This window comes from Salvelinus fontinalis, chromosome 3 (genome assembly GCF_029448725.1).
Source record: "Salvelinus fontinalis isolate EN_2023a chromosome 3, ASM2944872v1, whole genome shotgun sequence".
In the NCBI taxonomy this organism is placed as follows: domain Eukaryota; kingdom Metazoa; phylum Chordata; class Actinopteri; order Salmoniformes; family Salmonidae; genus Salvelinus; species Salvelinus fontinalis.
This window is the reverse complement of record NC_074667.1, coordinates 24517922-24543859: the sequence shown is the minus strand read 5'-3', so window position 1 is coordinate 24543859 and position 25938 is coordinate 24517922. Positions and strand designations below refer to the sequence as shown.

General features: G+C 49.3%; 1 protein-coding gene across 2 annotated transcripts in view; it reads right to left on the bottom strand.

The window, feature by feature from the left end:
• Nucleotides 1–25938, bottom strand: part of LOC129841537 (plexin-A1-like) — a 253451-nt gene that overhangs the window by 101328 nt on the left and 126185 nt on the right. For both annotated transcript variants that reach the window (XM_055909850.1, XM_055909860.1), the window contains exons 5-9: nt 15838–15938; nt 13050–13173; nt 12174–12327; nt 11337–11436; nt 2161–2275 (exon numbers count right to left, since the gene is read on the bottom strand). In XM_055909850.1, the coding sequence (XP_055765825.1) occupies nt 2161–2275; nt 11337–11436; nt 12174–12327; nt 13050–13173; nt 15838–15938 (594 nt within the window). The remainder of the gene's footprint in view (nt 1–2160; nt 2276–11336; nt 11437–12173; nt 12328–13049; nt 13174–15837; nt 15939–25938) is intronic.

The following is a 25938-nucleotide window of genomic DNA, read 5'->3' as shown; positions in this document are numbered from 1 at the left end:
CTCCCTCTGTTACGGTCTACGGGACGGTTCGTAACACTAGGCATCAGGGTTAGCAGTGGGGATAAGGTTCAGTTTAAAAATCACATTTTAAGACTTTGTGGCTGTGCTAGCTAGTGATCACTCTGCAGAGCTGCCTCCAGAAATAGATTGATGACGAAAAACACTAACCTGCAGGCCATACACACTGAATATAGTACACACTCTCTCTCTCACAACCACACACGCTCTGGTACTGTGCCCAGAGCACCTCCCGACCCTTGACAGATGGGGAGGGAGCCATAAGGTGTATAGGAGGAAAGAACACTAAAGGAGAGAGAGAGAGAGAGAGAGAGAGAGAGAGGAGAGAAAGCGAAAGAGAGCGCGCGAGACAGAGAAAGACCGAAAGAGAGAGAGAGACAGACAGACAGAACGAAAGGGACAGAGAGAGCGAGAAAGAGACAGACAGAAACAGAGACAGAGACACAAACAGACAGACACACAGAGAGACAGAGACACAAACAGACAGAGCGAAAGAGAGACAAAGACACAAACAGACAGAGAGAGAGACAGAGACACAAACAGACAGAGAGAGAGATACACAGAGAAACTGACACAGACAGAGTAAGACAGACAGACAGTCAGACACCCTGGCAGGCAAGGTCTCCCAAATCCACGTCGCGGTCAACACCTCTCACACACACATACTCCTTAACATACAAACCAAACACATTCAAACAATATAAACAAATACACACCAATAAACATTTCAAAAGCTCCTATCCCCTCTCCACAGACCCCCCCCCCCCCCCCTTATCCTCTCCCTTCATCCCTTCTTCGCCATCCCCACAGGCCTTTCCTGTTTATCAGCCCTTTCCCCCTCAGTTCCACTCAACCACAAACATAACATGCTAGCCCAGCCAGGCCCACCCCGTGTCTTACAGATGGGAGCGTTAATCCGCATGATTTACTCTCCGAGGCGTAAAGGCAAGTCCACGTTGCCGCTTAGCCAGAGAGCCAGAGCAGGCACTTCCACGCTAACGCCACAGCTCTGAAATTACACCGCCGCGCTTGGAGAAGAGAGATAAGGCGTGATGCTAACATGCTAACGACAGGCAGCGCCGCTAAACGTTTTACCCCGCTCCGCTTGGAGGAAAGAGGTGAGACGTGACGGGAACGGTGCCACGCTGACGCTAAGAGCGCTAACGCTCAACGGCTGCGGTTGGAGGAGAGATTAAACCCGAGGGGTGTGTGTAATTGGATTTGAGGTTAACTAATTAGCGTTGTCTGTAAATAAGGCCAACCTTGTGTGTGTGTGTGTGTGTGTGTGTGTGTTTCAGACTGAATCAGATCGATTATGCTTAAGAGTAAAGCATGACTGTCAGTCACTTGGGAGGACAGTGGATTGGCATTCAGAAAACATTCACGATAAGACTGAGTACAAGAGGTGTGTTTAGAGAGAGAGGGTGTATGTGTGTTTTTGTTAGAGAGAGCGGGTGTGTGTTATGACTGTATAGTGTACGCAGGACTACGAAAAAGGAGCCCGCAGCGTAAGAGTGTGTCTGTCGATATGCGCGCACGCGTCTACACACGGTGTACGCGCGTCGACAAACAACGCCGGTCCCCACTTGGTATTCCACTGTACGAGCGGCTGAGAAGACGGGGAGACGCGCGATTGATATTAGCTTTTATGCTAATGTAGCATTTGGATACGAAGAACAAGGCCACATTTCCATATTCCTTCCTTCATCCTGCCTACGGAAAGGAAACCGAAATCACCGCCTGGCGTTCTGTATACAAGCGGTGTTGCCACAGTGCCAACAGCACCCGGTGAGGCAATAAACAAAAGGAGCTCAACAGCAAGGATGAGAATGCACAAGCGCTCGTGTGTGTGTGTGTGCTTCTTTCACACACCTGAGTATGAGCATGCGCTTGTGTACCAAGTTTGCGTCACTAAGAGCTAACAGCCAAGACACACGCTCAAGCAAGTCTTCTGTAACAGTTGTGGGTTTAGAATTCAGCCCCACATCCCCTATAGTCAGTTAACAAGGTCGGTGTGTGTGTGTGTGTGTGTGTGTGTGTGTGTGTGTGTGTGTGTGTGTGTGTGTGTGTGTGTGTGTGTGTGTGTGTGTGTGTGTGTGTGTGTGTGTGTGTGTGGAAAGGGGGGGGGGGGGTGACACTCACCTCGGACATGTTGACGAGGCCTTCCTGGAAGGAGCAGTCGTTGGCATTCGGGGTGCACATGTGACGGTACTTACACCAGTGGCAAGGGAACGAGCCGTTGACACACGACAGGCACCTGGAGGTGAGGACGGGGGAGACGGATAGTGTTAGGAAACACAGAACACAGGGGTGAGAAACAAAGTCAGAAACGAATCAACCGCTCTCTCTCTCACTCGGTTGACTCTCTGAACCTCTCTCCAGTCATTCTAAATGTCCTCTGGCTTCACTCTCGTCCTGCTTCTCTTTCTCTCGCTGTCCATCCATGTCTGTTCTCTGTTCTCCCCTCCCTCTGTCCGCATTCAGTCTTTCCCCCTTTCACAATCTCCTCCCTGTCTCCGCCTGCCTCTCTCAACTTACCATCTCTCCCTCAACTATAACCCCTCCTCTCCCTCAACTATAACCCCTCCTCTCCCTCAACTATAACCCCTCCTCTCCCTCAACTATAACCCCCCCTCTCCCTCAACTATAACCCCTCCTCTCCCTCAACTTACCCTCCCTTTCTCTCTCCCTCAACCTACCCTCTCTCAACTTACCATCTCTCCCTCAACTATAACCCCTCCTCTCCCTCAACTATAACCCCTCCTCTCCCTCAACTATAACCCCTCCTCTCCCTCAACTATAACCCCTCCTCTCCCTCAACTATAACCCCTCCTCTCCCTCAACTATAACCCCTCCTCTCCCTCAACTATAACCCCCCCTCTCCCTCAACTATAACCCCTCCTCTCCCTCAACTATAACCCCTCCTCTCCCTCAACTATAACCCCTCCTCTCCCTCAACTTACCCTCCCTTTCTCTCTCCCTCAACCTACCCTCTCAACTTACCCGCTCACCCTCTCCCAACTCACCCTCGCTCTCTCGCCCAACTCACCCTCGCCCAACTCACCCTCGCTCTCTCGCCCAACTCACCCTCGCTCAACTCACCCTCTCTCTCTCCCAACTCACCCTCTCTCTCTCTCCCAACTCACCCTCTCTCTCTCTCTCCCAACTCACCCTCTCTCTCTCTCTCCCAACTCACCCTCTCTCTCTCTCTCCCAACTCACCCTCTCTCTCTCTCTCCCAACTCACCCTCTCTCTCTCTCTCCCAACTCACCCTCTCTCTCTCTCTCCCAACTCACCCTCTCTCTCTCTCTCCCAACTCACTCTCTCTCTCCCAACTTACCCTCTCTCTCTCTCTCTCCCAACTCACCCTCTCTCTCTCTCCCAACTTACCCTCTCTCTCTCTCTCCCAACTTACCCTCTCTCTCTCTCTCCCAACTTACCCTCTCTCTCTCTCTCCCAACTTACCCTCTCTCTCTCTCTCCCAACTCACCCTCTCTCTCTCTCTCTCCCAACTCACCCTCTCTCTCTCTCCCAACTTACCCTCTCTCTCTCTCCCAACTCACCCTCTCTCTCTCTCTCTCCCAACTCACCCTCTCTCTCTCTCCCAACGTACCCCCTCTCTCTCTCCCAACTTACCTGCTCTCTCTCTCCCAACTTACCCTCTCTCTCTCTCCCAACTTACCCTCTCTCTCTCTCTCCCAACTTACCCTCTCTCTCTCTCTCCCAACTTACCCTCTCTCTCTCTCTCCCAACGTACTCCCTCTCTCTCTCCCAACGTACCCCCTCTCTCTCTCCCAACGTACCCTCTCTCTCTCTCCCAACGTACCCTCTCTCTCTCTCCCAACGTATCCCCTCTCTCTCTCCCAACTTACCCTCTCTCTCTCTCAACGTACCCCCTCTCTCTCTCCCCCAACGTACCCTCTCTCTCTCTCCCAACGTACCCTCTCTCTCTCTCCCAACGTACCCTCTCTCTCTCTCCCAACGTACCCTCTCTCTCTCTCCCAACGTACCCTCTCTCTCTCTCCCAACGTACCCTCTCTCTCTCTCCCAACGTACCCCCTCTCTCTCTCCCAACGTACCCTCTCTCTCTCTCCCAACGTACCCTCTCTCTCTCTCCCAACGTACCCCCTCTCTCTCTCCCAACTTACCCCCTCTCTCTCTCCCAACGTACCCCCTCTCTCTCTCCCAACGTACCCCCTCTCTCTCTCCCAACGTACCCTCTCTCTCTCTCAACTAACCCTCTCTCTCTCTTTTAACCCTCTCTCACTCAACTAACCCTCTCTCACTCAACTAACCCTCTCTCACTCAACTAACCCTCTCTCACTCAACTAACCCTCTCTCTCACTCAACTAACCCTCTCTCTCACTCAACTAACCCTCTCTCTCACTCAACTAACCCTCTCTCTCTCAACTAACCCTCTCTCTCTCAACTAACCCTCTCTCTCTCAACTAACCCCCTCTCTCTCTCAACTAACCCTCTCTCTCTCAACTAACCCACCCTCTCTCAACTAACCCACCCTCTCTCAACTAACCCCCCCTCTCTCAACTAACCCCCCCTCTCTCAACTAACCCCCCCCCCCTCTCTCAACTAACCCCCCCCTCTCTCTCAACTAACCCTCTCTCTCAACTAACCCTCTCTCTCTCAACTAACCCTCTCTCTCTCAACTAACCCTCTCTCTCTCAACTAACCCTCTCTCTCTCAACTAACCCTCTCTCTCTCAACTAACCCTCTCTTTCTCTCTATCAACTAACCCTCTCTTTCTCAACTAACCCTCTCTAAACTAACCCCCTTCTCTCTCTCAACTAACCCTCTCTCTCAACTTACCCCCTCTCTCAACTTACCCCCTCTCTCAACTTACCCCCTCTCTCTCTCCCAACTTACCCTCTCTCCCAACTTACCCTCTCTCTCTCTCCCAACTTACCCTCTCTCTCTCTCTCCCAACGTACCCCCTCTCTCTCCCAATGTACCCGCTCTCTCTCCCAATGTACCCGCTCTCTCTCCCAATGTACCCGCTCTCTCTCTCTCTCTCTCTCTCTCTCTCAACTAACCCTCTCTCTCTCAACTAACCCTCTCAACTAACCCTCTCTCTCTCAACTAACCCTCTCAACTAACCCTCTCTCTCAACTAACCCTCTCTCTCAACTAACCCTCTCTCTCAACTAACCCTCTCTCTCAACTAACCCTCTCTCTCTCAACTAACCCTCTCTCTCTCAACTAACCCTCTCTCTCTCAACTAACCCTCTCTCTCTCAACTAACCCTCTCTCTCTCAACTAACCCTCTCTCTCTCAACTAACCCTCTCTCTCTCAACTAACCCTCTCTCTCTCAACTAACCCTCTCTCTCTCAACTAACCCTCTCTCTCTCAACTAACCCTCTCTCTCTCAACTAACCCTCTCTCTCTCTCAACTAACCCTCTCTCTCTCTCAACTAACCCCCTCTCTCTCTCAACTAACCCTCTCTTTCAACTAACCCTCTCTTTCAACTAACCCTCTCTTTCAACTAACCCTCTCTTTCTCTCTATCAACTAACCCTCTCTTTCAACTAACCCTCTCTCAACTAACCCCCTTCTCTCTCTCTCAACTAACCCTCTCTCTCAACTAACCCCCTCTCTCTCTCTCAACTAACCCGCCCTCTCTCTCAACTAACCCGCTCTCTCTCTCTCAATTTACCCTCTCAATTCAATTCAATTTACCCTCTCCCTCTCCCAATTTACCCTCTCCCTCTCTTACCCCCTCTCCCTCTCTTACCCCCTCTCTCTCTACTTACCCCCTCTCTCTCTACTTACCCCCTCTCTCTCTACTTACCCCCTCTCTCTCACTCTCTCGACAGTATTCACCCCCACCTCTATCCATTTCACATTGTTCCATTCTCCCCGCGGCTTTTAAACCTTCCCTCGCTTTTTGTCTAAAGCCCCTTTCATCCTCCAGAGCCCCTGCTATTTAAATGCACCCACTTCGGCCTTGGCGCCCAGAGGTGGCGAGTGATGAGCAGAGAGCCAAGAGAGAAGACAGCAAAAGCAGGCGGATCTCCCCGAGAGAGCGGGAGTGACACCAGGGATCATGCGAGAGATGGAAAACGTTTGACAGAGAAAGAGAGAGGGAGGGGTGTAGCCAAGAGCTTGGTATAGAAGTCTCCTGGGACAGAGGTATCGAAGAGAGGGGGGGGGGCTCTTCTGTCTGGTTTATAGATCAAATCAAAATCACATTGTATTGGTCACATACACATGGTTAGGAGATGTTAATGCGAGTGTAGCGAAATGCTTGTGCTTCTAGTTCCGACAGTGCAGCAATTATCTAACAAGTAATCTAACAATTCCCCAACTACCTAATACACACAAATCTAATGGAATAATAATATATACATATAAATATATGGATGAGCAATGACCGAGCGACATAGGCAAGCTGCAATAGGAGGTATAAAATACAGTATATACGTGTGATATGAGTAATGTAAGATATGTAAACATCATTTAAGTGGCATTATTTAGAGTGGCGAGTGATCCATTTGTTAAAGTGGCCAGTGATCGGGTCTCCATGTAAGCAGCAGCCTCTCCGAGTTCGTGATGGCTGTTTAGCTGTCTGATGGCCTTGAGATAGAAGCTGTTTCTCAATCTCTCGGTCCCAGCGTTGATGCACCGGTGCTGACCTCGCCTTCTGGATGGTAAGCGGTGCGATGTGGGATATGTTGGTCCTCCATTGCTTTGCCACCGGAAACAGGAAGTGAACTCTATTTCTACAGAGCTAATGATTTCAGCACAGAAAACTATAAGGTCGAACATGTTATTACCTCGTGTCTGTGTATTGACAAGGTCAGACAGTTGTTGCCTGTCAACAAACCGCACTCGTCAACTCAGTCATCGACTCAAATTAGATTAATGTGTAAAAAAAAATATTTAAAAACACACAAAATGCATCCAAAGCGGATGAACAACCTAAAACCAAACTGAAATCCTCTCGCCGTCTCCTCATCTGACATGATCCGCGGGGACCTAACTCAAAAAACGTAGCTCAATCGATCCCCAAACACTCACAACACGCACCAAAGTGCGCTTCTCTGTGTAAAACGGAATGTCCCCGATTCCAGGGCCGGCATGAGTAACAGGGCTTTAACTCAAAGCTCTTAAAGTCGCACACGATCTGAATCCATCAAGCGTTACCCAGATTATTTTGGCCTCCCCCTCTTCGTAAGGATCAGAGGCCAAGGCTTTAATTCCATCCCAAAGCGCCTTTAATTGACCAATTTAGCCTTGTGCTGAGAGAGCCTGTCCATTTAAAATGAGCAATGGAAATCACAGGCCTCTTTAATCTGACATCAGAGAAGCAAGGAGATTCATCATTGTATAAACAAATGGGAGTAGGCTAGGTCAGGCTAGGCTAGCTCAGAGTGTTGCTTACAACTACATTTCTGTATGGAAATTATAGGCCTTTTATTCCAGCATCAAACCAGGCGGCAGGTAGCCTAGTGGTTAGAGTGTTGGGCAAGTAACCGAAAGGTTGCTGGATCGAATCCCGGAGCTGACAAGGTAAAAATCTGTCGTTCTGCCCCAGAACAAGGCAGTTAACCCACTGTTCCCCGATAGGCCGTCATTGTAAATAAGAATTTGTTCTTAATTGACTTGCCTAGTTAAATAAAAAAAATGGAAGGAGGGTTGATTAGGCTAAGCTAGGCTAGGTTTGCACAAGGCTGAAATGTAAGCTTAGTTAAGGGCTAGTTAGCCTAGCGGTTGGTTCGCTATGTTTCTAGCATTTGTTTAGCCTGGACAAAGAACGCTTGAAATTACATAAGCATGCCATTTCCGACAAAAGGAAATTACCATTTTAGCACAGTATCATTTTCCATAAAGTGGGGACCAGCGCGAGCCAAATCCCCAAACTGGTTAAATGTAGGCTATGCATCTCCCAGACAAAGATCCTTTTATTTCTTCCCTTCATTTATTCATTATGGAAAATGAGTGTACCGTTTGCAGACTTAAGACTTTGGTATAACGAGCAGGAAAGCAGCACGCAACGACCCCCTACTATTTAACCCTTCTTTACCACCCTAAGGAAGAACGAGCTCAATACCTCAATAACAGTTACATGGCTTAATAGGAAAGGGGGGGGGGGGGGGGGTGCCTTGTATCTTTCTACCCACCCAAGGAGGCCATTGAGGCTCCATATGGGGACCCCCGACCACTCCTCCATTGACCTGGAAGTAGGCCTCTCCATGCACACACACCCCCCAAGTAACTCGCTAGTCACCACCCCCCTGCTAGCGTCCATCCTAAGTCTTTGAACTCGGGGGGGTACCCACTGAAACCCATTTGAGGATATCCAACCTCCCCTAATCTTCTGTCTGGAGGTGGGCCTCTTTCCATGGACCCCTTGTAGCTGCCTTACACCCTGTGACCGTCCAAACCATCAAAAAGGAGAAGCCGCGCTCCCCACGCAGCCACGCTTATTGAATCCTTTCATATTGAAATGCTAATCGAGCTACGCCAACCTTAGCGCTGCGGTGGCATTACCCCCTGCCGCCCCCCCCCCCCCCAACACAATAGGCTGTGATTTCTCCTCTGGCTTTGGTTTGATGATTTTAAAAAGGGTTTTATAACCTTTATCATCAGCCTGAGGTGTACTGTATTTGGCACCATGTACTTGATCAAACTACTTATTTCGGGGAAGGTGCCTTTTATTTCAAATGAACTGTGCTTTTAATGATATAGACAGCAGGTAGGTTCATTGATAGATTTCAAACGATCTTCACTGCTCTCGTACCTACAGTATTTACTGATTACCTGGCTTTGGACCAAACGTTTGTACGAGGGGATGTAAGTGCAATTGCGTATCGCGCATGAGTGCATTTGCCCCAATGTCACGGTCAGGTGGGTACAAAAGTATTTTGGACCTTGACAAATGAGAAAAGTCTTGTTCATATTGTCTCACACCCGCAAAAAGTATCGACCTCTTTTTGTCTCCGTCGACCTCCATCTCCCGTTCCAAACCGCTTCTCTCTCCGTGCATCTCTGGAAGACTGAGTACGACGCGGTTTCCTGCGGCGTCTATGTACCGAATTAGACCGTAAGGACGCTCAATCACACAATAGACGACCCAGTCACTACCTGAACCAAATTAACCACAGGAAAAAAAGGTGCTTAGAGGTCTTCATTCTTCGCTATAGAGACATCAAACATGACTTTATTGCCAGACTATCCACATTAGTCCTAATAAATCGTAAATGGGAGGGTGATTATTTTTTTTTAAATGGAAATATTGAATTAAGAAGTAATCATGGCCGCGGGTGGTTTTCTATTTCAATTTCTCCACCCTTAAATGAAACAGTGGGATCTCTAATTAGTTGAGTATTGCTATGCAAATTTATGGAATGTTTTAAAAGCGCGGGACCAAGACATAATCAGAAGAATAAATAAGAAGGGGGGTGTGTGTGATTTTTGGGTGCATGGCGGGTACGGGTGGGTAGATACTGTATCCATACGTATCCATGTCTTTCAACATTGAGCGAGCATATCCCTTAGCGACAGCGATTGTAATTCCATTATGCATGTAAACGTCTATGGTGGAACAGCAACAAGAAATGATTCAAGAACTGCTTTTGAAGCTCTTTTTGGAGTGTGAGTGTGTGTGTGTGTGTGTGTGTGTGTTTGCACGTGCGTCCGCGTGCCTATAAATACATATAAGCGTAAAGCACTGTGTCTCCCCCCATTACAGTAGAACTCATCTCGGGAAAACAACGAGCGTGCGGTCTTGAAATATTGAGCATGTCTTCCGCGAGTCGTGCCCGAGTCATTACGGAAATGACATTACCAGTCTGATCTCATCATCAGACGCCCGAGCACAGATGCCCATAGCAAAGTGGTCCGGGAGGCACGAGTGCCAGCCAAATAGGATTTACTCAGCATCTTTCCTCGTCAACTCGGTATCATTACAGAAGAAATGACCACTCCGTAACCAAAATCTTGGATTAGATTTACCAAGCAATGGGATTTACTCGGCAATCAGCATCGATCACTGTCATCTGCATGGACGTGTATCATCTCTAATACTGTAGACATGATGTCAACTCCGTTACACAAGTCCTTTGTCATATTTGTGGGTTTATTGCGGCGAGAAGCTCCAGCGTTGCTGTAGCATTACCAATTGAAGAGGTTTCTTTAGAGGCCCTAGCTGGGATCGAACCCACAAGCCTGACATTGTTAATACCACACCCAACTGAACTAATTAGTGGGGTGTGTATGTGTTTTGTGTGTGTGTGTGTGTGTGTGTGGGAGGGGGGGTACCACGATGGGGCCCTTTTCTCCAAGGAGGCTCATCTGACTGGCACGGGGGACACTTGACTCGGCTTTGGGCTTTGAGGGACCCCTAGCCATCTGCTGCCCTGCGGCTAATACCCCAATCAGGGGAGGGGCGGGAGGGAGGGGGTCTAGTCCACCCTAATACCCTAGGATAAGTCTATCTGCCCTGGGGAGAATCTCCCCCAGAGGTCCTGCCTGGCTGGTTGTGGTTCAGATCTTTACTAAGCTGGTCCCTCCAGAGTCATGGCTAAAGACTGGGTTGGGGAAACAGAGGTTGTTTTTGAAGTGACCTAAACACTAACGACGACACAAAGATTTTTTCACTGGGCAGATTTTGATATGTATTACCCGGTAATTTGATATGTATTTGAATATGTATTACCCGGGTAACGAGATACTTTTAGGGAAAGGGAAAGGGGGATATCTAGTCAGTTGTACAACTGAATGCATTCAACTGAAATGTGTCTTCCGCATTTAACCCAACCCTTCTGAATCAGAGCGGTGCGGGGATTAAATCGGCGCCCCGGGGGGGAACAGTGGGTTAACTGTCTTGCTCAGTGGCAGAATGACCAATTTTTACCTCGTCAGCTCGGGGATTCGATCCAGCAAACCTTTCGGTTACTGGCCCAGCGCTCTAACCACTAGGCTACCTGCCGCCTCTATTTTAGACGCGTTTGGGAACCAATACCAGGGACTGTCAATGGCAAATAATGAATTATAATGATATTATTAGCAGCTACAGTAGAATTACCGCCGTTGAACCTCGTCATATACGGAGGTCTCGAATTTTCCCTCAGCGGCGGTAACACGAGCCACCTACGTGCACGGAGGTCACAGGTGGTGATGGCGATGTGCGCGTGTGTACGGGTGCCCAGGCTTACTGCGTCCTCTCAGGGGGCAGTGTAACACAAGGGGACCAGAGGGAAAAGAGATAGAAAGAAGATGGGGGGGGAGAAAGCCGAGAAAAAGGCCAAACCTGAAAGTTAAACACAAAACGCACAACAACAAAAAAACGTTAGATAACTTACGACGCGCGCACGCTGCAGTTGTAGAAGACAAAGTCCACGCCGGCGAACATCTTGCCCGTCTCCTTGGACTTGAGGTAGAGCTTCACCACCCGTTTGTCCCCTGCAGAGACACGCACGTCGCTTAGCAACACACCATTTATGTCATGCATTGGAGACCCTGGAGATTGTAAGCGGGGTGTAAAAATAGCTCCAAGAATCACAGGGACCATTAGATTGCATTAGAGCTGATAACAACGCATAATGGCCGATAAGAAATCTGCTTTAGGAACTTAAGTCTAAACGTGTCACTTCTGGGGGAATCTAAATATACGGCTCCTTCATCTCAGGGCTTTTGAAGAGGCGTTACAGGCAACAGTGGTGTCATTGTGGTGTGATTACGCTAGAACTGATAACGATGCATAATGCAAGGTAAATGGGACCCACTTCTGAACACTCTTAAGTGTCACTTTGGAGAGGATAAATATAGAGTTGTATTTGGTGCTTTGGGGAACAATTAGGGGCCAAACACGGGTAGTGACAGAAAAACTCTGAAAGTATTATCGAGCTATCCAAATAAAGCCATGAAATATGCAATTCTGTTCAAGGCAAAATCATCGAGACGAACACAGTAGGACAACAAAGGGTAGGGCATTGTAATGGCTGGAACGAAAGGAGAGCAACGGTATTAGACACATTGACACCGCTCCATTCCTTCCATCTCCCCCTTCACCAGCCACCACTGGACGGACACACGCCAACAGTCTTCATTTCGGAGCCACAGTCTCTTCCTTTGCAGGTTCTGGGAAACCATGACGTCGGCGTACGCCAGAGGCGCCGGGGACCAGACGGAGTTCTCACCTTTGTTGCGGGTGATGGGGATGACGTCACGGGCCGAGGGGGACAGGCAGTAGATACGACCCCCCTGGATGCGCCCCTCGGTCTCCACGTAGCCCTCGAAGGAGCAGTTGACCCCCGCAGAGAGGTCGGGGACGTTACGCGCCTCCAGCACCAGCTGGCGACAAATCAATGAAATATTATGGGATACATTATAAAACACAGTTAAAATGGGGGGGGGGGCGGGGGGGACATGTAATATATACCATATAACGGCCAAGGGTTAATGTGAAGTCCTGCTGACCTAAATGGGCTCGGTTCCAATACGCTAGCTTAGCACTTAGCACACAGCTGAGAACAAAGTGTGGGTGCTAGCGTGTTAGCGTAGCTATTGGAACGACACCCCGCAAGACACGCATTATTAACATCAAATCACATGGTCACGTATTGGTCACGTGCACACGGTTAGCAGATGTTAGCGCGAGTGTAGCGAAATGCTTGTGCTTCTGGTTCCGACAGTGCAGCACTATCTAACATGTAATCTAACAATTCCAGAAACTACCTAATACACACACATCTAAAAAGGGGTGAATGAGAATATGTCCATATAAATATATGGCTGGTTTACATGGCGACGTACAACCCAGCACGTCAACGTGAGGACCTGCTGACCTAAACGGGCTCTGTTCCAATATTCCACACTAGCGTACCATGCATTGACTAAGTGCTAAGTGGTGAGCTAGTGTGGATGTTCGGAACGTAGCCTGGGAACACATTGAGGGCCAGGGTAAGTGTGGGGGACATGTTAAGGTCTTCGATGAGACAAGCACTTGACTTATCGGAACATTCCCACACGGTCACTTTTTCCTTGCGCTACACAGACACGTAAGACACACGCACCTGCACTTCGGACATGGTGACAGAGATGTTTTGGGGCTGGACGCTGAGCTCCACACACTGACGCTGGTCCGAGGCAAAGCGCTGGAGCTCATCCGCACGCTCACACCCGACCTTGCGGGAACACCTGGGGGAGAGGACAGAGTCAGAAATAACACACACAGGTTTATTTGGCGTTCGCAGTGGTTGACGATGACACGACACGCACGCACGCACACGTCAGAAACATCGTCCGTATGATCAGACATCCGCAACAAACCAGACAACCGGTGCACTGACGTTCCAATTTGCACCACCAGCTATCACACCATCTTCTCCATCACAAAAACACGTCTCAGTGGTAATAGAAAATGTGCTGAACTGACACTTCGGGTGGCTCGGCGCTCGACAATAAAAAGTTTAAAAAATAAAAATAAAAAAAAAGGGAAAATGCAAAGCGCCTCATCTTAGCCTTGATTTACCAACCTTCCCACTCAGCAGAATCCTGCCTCCCAACCACTCCCCACTGGATCACACACACACATTTGCAGGCAGACACAAACACACGTCTGCGCACGCGCGCGCGCACACACACAGGCGCACACACACACACACACGTCATGGGGATATTGCTTGCAGACCACATTACTCATTAAACCCTAAAGGAAGATCCCTGGAGAGTTAAACAGGTATTGACCTGCCTTCTCTCAACCCCCTTCTTGAGAGGGGTGAGAATGAGGAAAGAGCAAGTGTGTGTGTGTGTGTGTGTGTCCGTGCTAGCGTATAAGCTTTTAGCGCGTGCGTCTCTGTTAACCTAACTCTAGCGTTGCTGCGAGGACCGCTCTCCTGCCACGTCGGGCGTCGCACGGCCGACGACCCGGACACATTTGACTCTATTAAGCTAATGACGCAGGGCAAAAACACAGAACGTAAATACATGCCATTCTGTGGGCTAAAAATAGAACGAGGGATGCCATGGAACGGGAAACGAGCGGCGTGCTCCGTTTGGGCGAGGGTGGGGAAGGTCAACGGCTTCGCGACTGAAGGTCAGCAGCGTCTCGGGCCGATCTCGATTTGCATTTCCGTCGCCTTGGCCGGCCTCGTCCGCGTCTTCAACGCACGCACACCTGCCGGTCAGATGGAGTGGCGCACCGTTGCTGTTGTTGCGAAGGTGGAAGCATTAATTACAGGAGCGAACAGCAAGAACTGGTGTTTTGCCAACACTGGAGACACCGTGCTGCGTGAGCTCTTCACCTGTCATTGAGCCCAAATTGTACAGGTTCACAAACGCACACAAACCAGCACACACACACATCCCATGAACACACACCTTGAAGTCATGTTAGCCAGCAGGAGAAAGAGAGAGGGAGAGAAACACACTGTGACACCAGGTGTATCTTATATAGCTTTTGCGTGTGGTGAGAAGTCGCACACCGCCTACGCTTTCCTAACACGCCCGACCTCACTAATGCTCTTGTGGCTGAATGGAAGAAAGTCCCCACAGCGATGTTCCAACACCTAGTGGAAAGCCTTCCCAGAAGAGAGGAGGCGGTTATAGCAGCAAAGGGGGGGACCAACTCCATATTAATGCCCATGATATTGGAATGAAATGTTTTGGCCATGTAGTGTATTATATTAATATGGAGTTGATCCCCCCCCCCCCATTTGCTGCTCTAACCGCCTCCTCTCTTCTGGGAAGGCTTTCCACTAGGTGTTGGAACATTGCTGTGGGGACTTTCTTCCATTCAGCCACAATAGCATTAGTGAGGTCGGGCACTGAGTGTAGGCTAGACCAACTATGTAAGATATCTTAAAATCAGAATATTTTTTTAATGCTTTTCTGTCTTGCGTAATATGTAGTAGGCTGTGTGTTATATAAAAGGCACAATCATTATTTTAATTGTTGGTTTTGTTTTTGCTTATGCATCAGCTCTAATATGCACATGGGTGTTATGAATGAATCATCACCTTAGAGAGTGCTGTCCCGTTTCCTTGTGTTCGGCTTCGAAAGTAACATCGACAAACGACCACGTTTCTGGCTTCAAATTGATCGGTGACAGCGAGGCGAGTCCTAAAAGCGCGATACTTGTTTCGACGACACGTGTTTGATGTGGTTTTCCCCCATTGCATTTGCGCTGATGTCAGAGTGGTTAGAGGGGACAATAGAGCGCAGAGTACCAGGCCGTTAGTGACCCGCCGGTCATTTAGCGAGTTGGGTACTACCAGGGGTGTATTAGATGAGATGAACCGTGACTCAATGGGGTCACGTGGAATTGTACTGCGGTTTGTGACTGCCGGTGTGGCAGTGATATGGTCACCGCAACATTCCTGGTGTCAACAAGGACACCTGGCGCGCTCTGCAATGCTACTAACAGGTCGATTCACTTATCTCCAGATCATATCGACGATGGAAGAGACTACGGTATTCTGCCACCCCCCCACCCAAAAAAGCTTTCATGCTAACGGAACTAGCATAAGGCTAACACAGAGCCCGAGTGCCGGTACTCACGGATGTAGCCTACTTGCCTCAACTCTTGTACTCAAAAGTATCGTATCTGCCATAGGTGAAAGCGACTGAAGGATTTAGGTGGGGAATTCTTTTTACAAAAAGGTGATGGCATCTCCCAAAGAAAGACGGCAACAACAAACGTCACCTTCTCAATTCTGGGATAACGCTTTACCCAGATGAGCAACCCGTTCCAAAGAAGCCTCGAGTAACGTCGACATATCGAAATTCTAATCTTGAGATTTTGTTTTTTGCCCTTCTCCAATTCACAAAAAAAAACAAAGGAGATTATGAACGTGAACTTACATATTGTGAAGGACGCACCAGCCACAGTGGGGGTCTTTGGAGCCCAGGCACTGGCCACAGGTGGTGTACTGCTCACAGCTCTCCACTGGTACCCTGCTCACCTACAGAGACAGAGAGAGAAAAAGAGAGGGGGACATGAGAGCGAGAGAGAATGCTGTTAGCATCCCAAATCAGAGTAAAGAAATGAAGTGCACGCCATGCTAGTAGGATCACACACACACACGCGTGTCTCGGACAGCACACGGGGTGTGAAAGCAAGCGTGCGTGTGCGGGACTGCGTAACAGCGAGCGACAGTATTGGAGTGTGTGCAAATATGACTGTGCGCACGTGTGTGTGGAACTACTTCACAGCGATTAGAGGTAGCAGCCTGCTGATGCATGTTCCACAGGATCAGCCTGTAAGTTAACCCTCTACTCTAGAGTAGGCTGATGACAGATGGCTAGCAATAGAGGATTCGTCGTCGTCCCCCCGTGTGTGTGTGTGTGTGTGATATGGTGGCCGGGTACTATGTTTCTACTGCAGGCTCCCTTTAAAATCATGTGGTGAGAAACAGATCCCTCTGAAACGGTAAGTAAAACCACTGAACACCTCCCCCCCAGGGGTCGTCATTGGAGCAGGGTGAGGGGAACACACGGGCATGGAGACACACCTGGGCAATCAGCGACACGTCCTCTGTCTCCGTCTCTCAAGCACACACACACACACACAGAGAGAGACCAGCTGGGAGAGACCAGCTGGGGCCGAGCCAAGTGGAGGCTCACTTTACAACAAGAGAGGAGGAGTGGAGGAGAGGGGGATGAGGAGAAGGAGGAAGCTAGAAAAGGGACATATGGTAAAGAGACTTCATCAGGCTGAGGGGTAAGGAGGTGGGCCTGGTCAAGTATTTGTGTCAGGAGACGGTCATGGGGGGTGTGTGAGTGTGAACAGTATCTATGTGTTCCTAAGTGTGTGTGTGTGTTCCTAAGTGTGTGTGTGTGTTCCTAAGTGTGTGTGTGTGTTCCTAAGTGTGTGTGTGTGTTCCTAAGTGTGTGTGTGTGTGTGTGTGTGTGTGTGTGTGTGTGTGTGTGTGTGTGTGTGTGTGTGTGTGTGTGTGTGTGTGTGTGTGTGTGTGTGTGTGTGTGTGTGTGTGTGTGGTGTGTGTGTGCGCCCAGCATTCCTGTGGAGAGGTGGTGGGGGTGGTGAGAGGCGCCAGGTAGCCTAGCGGTTAAGAGAGTTGGGTCAGTAACCAAAAGGTCGCTGGTTCGATTCCCCGAGCCGACTAGGCGAAAAATCTGCCGACGTGCCTCATGAGCAAGGCACTTAACCTTTATTTAACTTACAGGAGCAATTAGGGTTAAATGCAATGAAATAATTAAAGTCGCTCTGGATAAGAGCGTCTGCTAAATGACTGTACATAAGAGAGTCAGATGCCCCCATAGGGCTGAATCCTACCGTCTCCTCTACAACGTGTAACATTTACTTCCACTGGGTGGGAGCAGCACTGTCAAACGCACACATGCACAAGCAAAAACACGCTTAAACCATTAGAGGACAAGTACATTAGAGTGTCTAGTTTGAGAAACCAAGTCCTCAACTAGCAGCTTCATTAAATTGTACCCGCAAAACACCAGTCTCAACGTCAACAGTAAAGAGGCGATTCCGGGATGCTGGCCTTCTAGCCAGAGTTCCTCTGTCCAGTGTCTGTGTTCTTTTGCCCATCTTAATCTTTTATTTTTATTGGCCAGTCTGAGATTTGGTTTTTTCTTTGCAACTCAGCATCCCGGAGTCTCCTCTTCACTGTGGACATTTAAGAACACAGGAGTGCCATTGTGCCATTGGAACACAGGAGTGACGGTTGCTGATAATGGGCTTCTGTACGCCTATGTAGATATTCCATTAAAAAACAAATCTGCCGTTTCCAGCTACAAAAGTAATTTACAACATTAACAATGTCTACACTGTATTTCTGATCCACTTGATGTTATTTTAAATGGACAAAAAAAAGGGCTTTTCCTTTCAAAAACAAGGACATTTCTAAGTGACCCCAAACTTTTGAACGGTAGTGTATATCTGCTGTATGTTCTAGCCTGAAGGACGGTTATCTTAGGATCCCATAAGCATCCAGTGCGGAGTTGGCCGGCTGCCCGGACGGGACGCAGAGAGAAATGAAGTGGTGCTGAAGAATGATAGAAAAAGGAAGAGGCCTCTCACAGTGGATAGGCTCCATGATATAAGACCCCTCTCGCATGTGGAACCCTCTGTGTTAACGAGTGGGGAGGAGTGTGTGCGTGTCTGTTAATAAAAGAGCATTCCTTGTAGGCTCTTTTACATTCATCGCGTGAATGACCTCAAACTACCAACATCTTGCTTTCTTATTTACAATCGAAACCAAAGCTGTAACTCAATCCCACTTTCCGTCTCCTTCCTTTTGTCATGCTCAACTATTTATAGACCACGACAGATCTCCGGCTATAAAGTTTCCACCCTTGTTCTCCGATATGTTTTCACAGTATCCGCACGTGCCATCACCTTCAGTTAAAACGCAGTGCTAACAGGCTTTGTGACGGCCGCCCGATGGCTCAAAGGCTTTCAATAGCTTTCAATAGACGCGTTAATTTACCATAAAATCAAGGGGGGAAAAATAAATAAAAATGGCGGTAGGGGCCATGGAGGACCCTCCAGAAAAAAAACTGAGGGAGGGGGACACCACAGACTTCTACCACAGATGGAAGGCTCTTCCCCTGGAGTGGATTATCTAGGGGGTGTAGGGGGGGGGTTTGCTTTAGCCCAGCACCAACATACCCATTTCCAATCAATCACAGGCTTAAACGCTGAATAGTAGATGAGTTGTGTCAGTGCAGGGTTATAAGAACAACTAGGGGCTAGACCAGCGGATAGGGGTGGAGGTAGGATGAAGGGGAGGGGGGGGGGGGGGTACTGCAGCACTGAATCAGCTCAGCTTGCCTGTCAGAACTCCTCTGTCACGTAGCCAGCTGACTCCCAGCCGGTTATGATGAGATTGAGTAAGGCCCTACAGTTATTCCCTGTCATCATAGCGTCAGTCTCTACCCCCCCCCCCCCCCCACGACTCTCCCTAGCATTAGCGCAGCGCCCCATTTCAATAAACGTCTATCATCCTCCATCAGCCGCACGGTTTAATCTGTGCTCGCATCGAACCGCGCTGCAGAAATCGATACGGCCCGGGAATGGTAGCAGAAATCAAAACGGACCGGGAGGGAATGTATTAGAGGAGATGGGGAAATGATAGAGGAGTCATGAGCGTGTATCGTAGCCTAGCGCTTTGTGCTAGCGACTTAGCCCAGCAATAGCGCATGGTCTTCCATTGGGGATATATGGGGAATCAGTGCAGCGGTGGTTTGTGTTGCTAAGCTAGCCGGCTGCAGGATTATCAAAACCAGGCTAGCGTCCTTATTGACTGGATTGTAAGGGCTTAGACGGATCGATGACTGGGGGTCTGTTTGATACGTTGACTGATTGGTGATAAGAAGGGAGGCAAACAGTGCTGGGGGGTGGGGGGGGGGCACGTCATACCCTTTGAAACTGACCTGTGTTCGCTCAATATATATCCATCTGTAGGACAAGGAGAGGAGGCAATGGATACACCTCCCAATGGATGGGCCCATGAAACCAGCATTATCAGAGCCTCCATTGTGATTGCTGTCCTCTTCCCTCTCCCTCTCGTCTTCTCTGCTCCTTTCTCAACCTCCGTGCCCCTTTCAGCTCCCTCCCTTTCTACCACTCGCTCTTTATTCTCTCCATCTGTGCCTTCACCATCCCTAACATATTTCCCCTCTTCAGCCGTCCCAACACTGTCACTTCCGACCAAAGACCAACTCTGAGACCACCCCCACCCCCATTCAGACCGATCCCGAGCCCCGGTCTATTCCCATTACACTACCGCTTAGGGCCCACTTCCTCCTAACCTTCTGTGCACTTCCACTAGCAACAATTGGGCCTTCTATAGAGGCTGCTTCTTTAAGTTGCCCGAGTGGCTACACATACTGCAGAGTTGGAGTCCTTGACATGCTTTAGTACTCTATGTACTACCTAGTATGAATTGGAAAGAATGGGGAATTGGAATGAATGGAGATGAATTGGGTTTGTAATGCACGGCTGTGTGTGGTACAGGATGGACAGAGGGACGGCGTCTTCCTAAACATGCCATTCCTCCCCAAATTTGTATTACCTTTTTTTAACCTTTATTTAAGCAGGAAAAGACCCTTGAGGTTTTTCGAGGGGGACCTGGCAAGAGGTCAGCGGGAAGTAGTCAGTAATTGAGATGTGAACGAACGAGTGAGATCGCCACTGCACTGTACACATTCTCTATGTGCTTATCCTAGTAGACAACAGCATGTCATCATTTAGATGGGTGCCGACACATGTGCAGCTCCCTCTGTAGAAATTGTCCAAGGCTATGTAGAGCAGGGGGGAAGAAGAAAAAAAATTGAGAGATAGACAGAGAGACAGACACACAGACACAGAGACAGAGACAGAGAGAGAGAGACACAGAGACAGAGACAGACAGGGAGAGAGAAACAGAGACAGACAGAGAGACAGAGAGAGAGACACAGAGACAGAGACAGAGAGAGAGAGACACAGAGACAGAGACAGACAGAGACAGAGAGAGAGACACAGAGACAGAGACAGACAGAGAGAGAGAAACAGAGACAGACAGAGAGACAGAGAGAGAGACACAGAGAGAGAAACAGAGACAGACAGAGAGACACAGAGACACAGACAGACAGAGAGAGAGACACAGAGACAGAGAGAGAGACACAGAGACAGAGAGAGACAGAGACACAGAGACAGACATACAGAGACACAGAGACAGACAGAGAGAGAGACACAGACAGACAGAGAGAGAGAAACAGAGACAGAGACAGACAGACAGAGAGAGAGAAACAGAGACAGAGACAGACAGAGAGAGACACAGAGACACAGAGACAGACAGAGAGAGACACAGAGACACAGAGACAGACAGAGAGAGAGACAGAGACAGACAGAGAGAGAGACAGAGACAGACAGAGAGAGAGACAGAGACAGAGAGAGAGACACAGAGACAGACACAGAGACAGACAGACACAGAGACAGAGACAGACAGAGAGACACAGAGACAGACAGAGAGAGAGACACAGAGACAGAGAGAGAGAGACACAGAGACAGACAGAGAGAGAGACACAGAGAGAGACAGAGACAGACAGAGAGAGACACAGAGACACAGACAGAGACAGACAGAGAGACAGAAAGCTATCCTCTCATCTCCAATCGCATCAACAGAGGCCCATTCCATTCCAATTCTAAGCTTGTCTAATCAAAATCTTTATCTCCGGTACTCATCCCCCCTTCATACCCTGGGTCCAACCAAGCCCCGGGTCCAGTCCTACCTTCCCGCCAGCCTCTCCTCTCCAGATCTGGGTTCAAATACTATTCCAAATCATTTCAATACTATATCTGTGGTCGATGAGCTTAACTGGCATAATGGAACCAATTTTTTTTTAAGTCTAAAAATGACAAAGCCCACCAACCCTGCCAAGCTGGCACTCCAGGCAGCCTAACGTAAACAAACAAACAAAAAAAGTATCTGAAATATTTCAAATAGGATTTGGACCCAGGTGTGATAGAGAGAGATGGAAGCAGCCAGACAGGCCATGGGCCCTGGTAATTAACTGCTGGAGGAGATACACGGCTCCATGGTAAATTACTCTGTCACTTTTGTAAATTGACTTTTTGAAGACTGAGGCACAACAAGCCTCGCCTCTCTCCCCCGCCTGGCATTTCCATTATCAGAGAGAGAGAGTAAAGAAAGAGAGAGAAAGAAAGAAAGAAAGAAAGAAAGAAAGAAAGGAGAGAAAAAAAGAGAGAAAAAGAAAAAAGGACAAATGGTGGTACTATTTTTTTTAAGATGATCATCCATGCCTTGTAGGTGTTATATGGAACGGCTAGTCTACACAGGGAGAGAATAGATAGCAAGAGCGCTCGCAAAGCAATCGAATTAAATCCAATCCAATTCTACTTGCATCGTCTTTTTCTGTAACAAAGTGCTTTGGGAGGCAAATCTTTTATTTAACTAGGCAAGTCAGTTAAGAACAATTCTTATTTTACAACGATGGCCTACCCCGGCCAAACCCCGCCCCTTGCCCAGACAAAGGTGGGCCAATTGTGCGCCACCCTATGGGACTCCCGATCACAGCCGGTTGTGATACAGCCCGGGATCAAACCAGGGTCTGTAGTGACGCCTCTAGCACTGAGATGTAGTGCCTTAGACCGCTGTGCCACTGTCCAAAAAGACCAAAACAAACAACCCAAAACAACAATGTCAATGGCATGGCTATGTGTGTTACCTTTATGTGGTTTACATGCCAAATTCTTAACCCGTTCACCCTACGTTGGGCTCTGAATGGCCAATCACATGCCACACCGTCTTTCCATCCAATCACAATCGAGCAGCAAAGCTACAGAATAACCCATACAAACAAGGCATGATTGAGAGGCGACATCTCACTTATTTAAAACATAATCTCCCCTATTCCTTTCGTCCATCCCTCTTCCCCCAACGTTATCACATCCCCCCATCGTTCCGACACGCCTCGAAAAACACCAAACTGAAAAGCGAGAGAAAGAGGGGAGCGTTATCTCGTGACAGCCTAACTTCCATTAGGGCCGTGATGGCATCGAGAGAGAGCGAGGGAGAGAGAATGAGAGCGAGGGAGAGAGAACGAGAGCGAGGGAGAGAGTGAGAGCAAGAGAGCGAGAGAGTGAGGGAGAGAGAGAGCGAGGGAGGGAGAGAGCACGTGAGGGAGGATGAGAGAGTGCGAGCGAGGGAGAGAGAGCGCGAGTGAGGGAGAGAGAGAGCATGGGAGGGAACGAGGGAGAGAGAGCGAGGGAGGGAGCGAGAGAGGGAGCGAGGGAGGGAGCGAGAGAGAGAGCGAGGGAGGGAGCGAGGGAGAGTGAGGGAGAGAGCGAGAGAGTGAGGGCGAGAGAGTGAGGGCAAGAGAGAGAGACAGAGAGAGAGCGAGAGCTCGATGGAGAGCGCGAGAGAGCGTGAGGGAGAGCGAGCACGAGGGAGAGCGCGAGGGAGAGAGAGCACGAGGGAGAGCGCGAGGGAGAGAGAGCACGAGGGAGAGCGCGAGGGAGAAAGGGAGAGAGCGCGCGAGGGAGGGAGAGAGAGCGAGGGAGGGAGAGAGCAAGGGAGGGAGAGAAGGGGTTACAGCAGCACCTAGATCGTCTTCACAGGTTCTGTCAGACCTGGGCTCTGACCGTTAACCTAAAAAAAACGAATATAATGATATTCCAAAAAAGGTCGGGAAATAAGGATGACAAATATAAATTCTCTTTGGACACAGTTCTATTAGAACACACCAAAAACTACACATATCTAGGACTAAATATGAGCAACACAGGTAGCTTTCACATGGCTGTGAATGAGCTGAGAGACAAAGCAAGAAGAGCATTCTATGCAATTAAAAGGAACATCAAAATTGAAATTCCAATTAGAATCTGGCTCAAAATTTTTCAATCAGTTATAGAACCAATTGCTCTATATGGCAGTGAAGTATGGGGTCCACTCTCTAATAATGAATTTACTAAATGGGACAAACATCCAACTGAAATATTGCATGCAGAGTTTTGCAAGACTGTATTGCAAGTACAAAGAAAAACTCCAAATAACGCATGTAGGGCAGAATTGGGCCAATACCCCCTCCTCATTCGAATAGAAAAAAGAGCCATCAAATTTTACAACCATCTAAAAACAAGTGACCCTAAAACATTCCATCACACAGCTCTACAATGTCAAGAGATGAAACCAGAGAAGAGTCCCCTCAGCCAGCTGGTTCTGAGGCTCAGTTCACCAACCCAAACCAACCCCATAGAGCCTCGGGACAGCCCTCAGAAAATCTGGCCCAACCAAATCATCACAAAACAAAAAGAAAAATATATAACCTATTGGAAAGACACCACAAAAAATCTAAGTAAACTTCAATGCTATTTGGCTCTAAACAGACAGTACATGGTGGCAGACTATCTGACCACTGTGACTGATAGAAAACTGAGGAAAACATTGACTAGGTACAGACTCAGTGAGCACCGTCTGGCTATAGAGACCGGTCGTCACAGACAAACCTGGCTGCCCAGAGAGGACAGGCTGTGCTCACTCTGCTCTAGAGGAGAGGTAGAGACAGAGGTGCATTTCCTACTACACTGTGACAAATACTCAGACCTAAGAGCATATTTCTTTCCCAAAATTATAACTCAATACAAAGAATTTGAAACTATAAAAGATGAAGAAAAAATCAAATATTTATTGGGTGAAAAGCCAAAATGTGCAGTTTTGGCAGCCAAATATGTGTCCTCCTGCCACAACCTGAGGGACAGCCAGTGAAAAATCCCATTTAGCTTAGTTTTGTTTTGTCTTTCATACCAGGTCATATGTCTTCTCAAGTCATATTGACACTGGTCTACTACCATTTATTTAATGTATTGTTCTGATTAATATTGTTGTTGTAGTTGTTGTTAATGGTAATCCCATGTCCACTACTACTGTTATTATTGCTGTTGGTCCCACCATTTATTTATATATAAATATATATATATTTTGTATATATATACATATAAATTTGATTTTTATTTTTCGATATGTATACTTTGACAATGTAAGTAATAATGAACTTGCCATGTCAATAAAGTCAATTGAATTGAATTGAGAAGGAGGGAGAGAGAGCGCGATTGAGGGAGGGAGAGAGAGCGCGTTTGAGGTAGGGAGAGAGAGAGCGAGGGAGAGAGAGCACGCGAGGGAGGGAGAGAGCACGCAAAGGAGGAAGAGAGCGCGCAAGGGAGGGAGAGAGAGAGCGAGAGCACGCGAGGGAGGGAGAGAGCACGCAAAGGAGGAAGAGAGCGCGCAAGGGAGGGAGAGAGCGCGCAAGGGAGGGAGAGAGAGAGCGCAAAGGAGGAAGAGAGAGCGCAAGGGAGGGAGAGAGAGAGAGCGAGGGAGGGAGAGAGAGTGCGAGGGAGAGAGAGTGCGAGGGAGAGAGAGTGCGAGGGAGAGAGAGTGCGAGGGAGAGAGAGTGCGAGGGAGAGAGAGTGCGAGGGAGAGAGAGTGCGAGGGAGAGAGAGTGCGAGGGAGAGAGAGTGCGAGGGAGAGAGAGTGCGAGGGAGAGAGAGTGCGAGGGAGAGAGAGCGAGGTGGAGAGAGAGCGAGGGAGAGAGAGCGAGGGAGAGAGAGCGAGGGAGAGAGAGCGAGCGAGGGAGAGAGAGCGAGCGAGGGAGAGAGCGAGCGAGGGAGAGAGCGAGCGAGGGAGAGAGAGAGCGAGGGAGAGAGAGAGCGAGGGAGAGAGAGAGCGAGGGAGAGAGAGAGCGAGGGAGAGAGAGAGCGAGGGAGAGAGAGAGCGAGGGAGAGAGAGAGCGAGGGAGAGAGAGAGCGAGGGAGAGAGAGAGCGAGGGAGAGAGAGAGCGAGTGAGAGAGAGCGCGAGGGAGAGAGAGCGCGAGGGAGAGAGAGCGCGAGGGAGAGAGAGCGCGAGGGAGAGAGAGAGCGCGCGAGGGAGAGAGAGAGCGCGCGAGGGAGAGAGAGAGCGCGCGAGGGAGAGAGAGCGAGGGAGAGAGAGAGCGAGGGAGAGAGAGAGAGCGAGGGAGAGAGAGAGAGCGCGAGGGAGGGAGAGAGAGAGCGAGGGAGAGAGAGAGCGAGGGAGCGAGGGAGCGAGGGAGAGAGAGAGCGAGGGAGAGAGAGAGGGAGAGAGAGAGAGCAAGAGAGCGAGCGAGTGAGAGAGAGAGGGAGAGAGAGAGAGCAAGAGAGCGAGCGAGTGAGGGAGAGAGCGAGAGAGCGAGTGAGGGAGAGAGCGAGAGAGCGAGTGAGGGAGAGAGCGAGAGAGCGAGAGAGAGCGAGGGGCGCGAGAGAGAGCGAGGGGCGCGAGAGAGAGCGAGGGAGCGAGAGAGAGCGAGGGAGCGAGAGAGAGCGAGGGAGCGAGAGAGAGCGAGGGAGCGAGAGAGAGCGAGGGAGCGAGAGAGAGCGAGGGAGAGAGAGCGAGCGAGGGAGAGAGAGAGCGAGGGAGAGAGAGAGCGAGGGAGAGAGAGAGCGAGGGAGAGAGAGAGCGAGGGAGAGAGAGAGC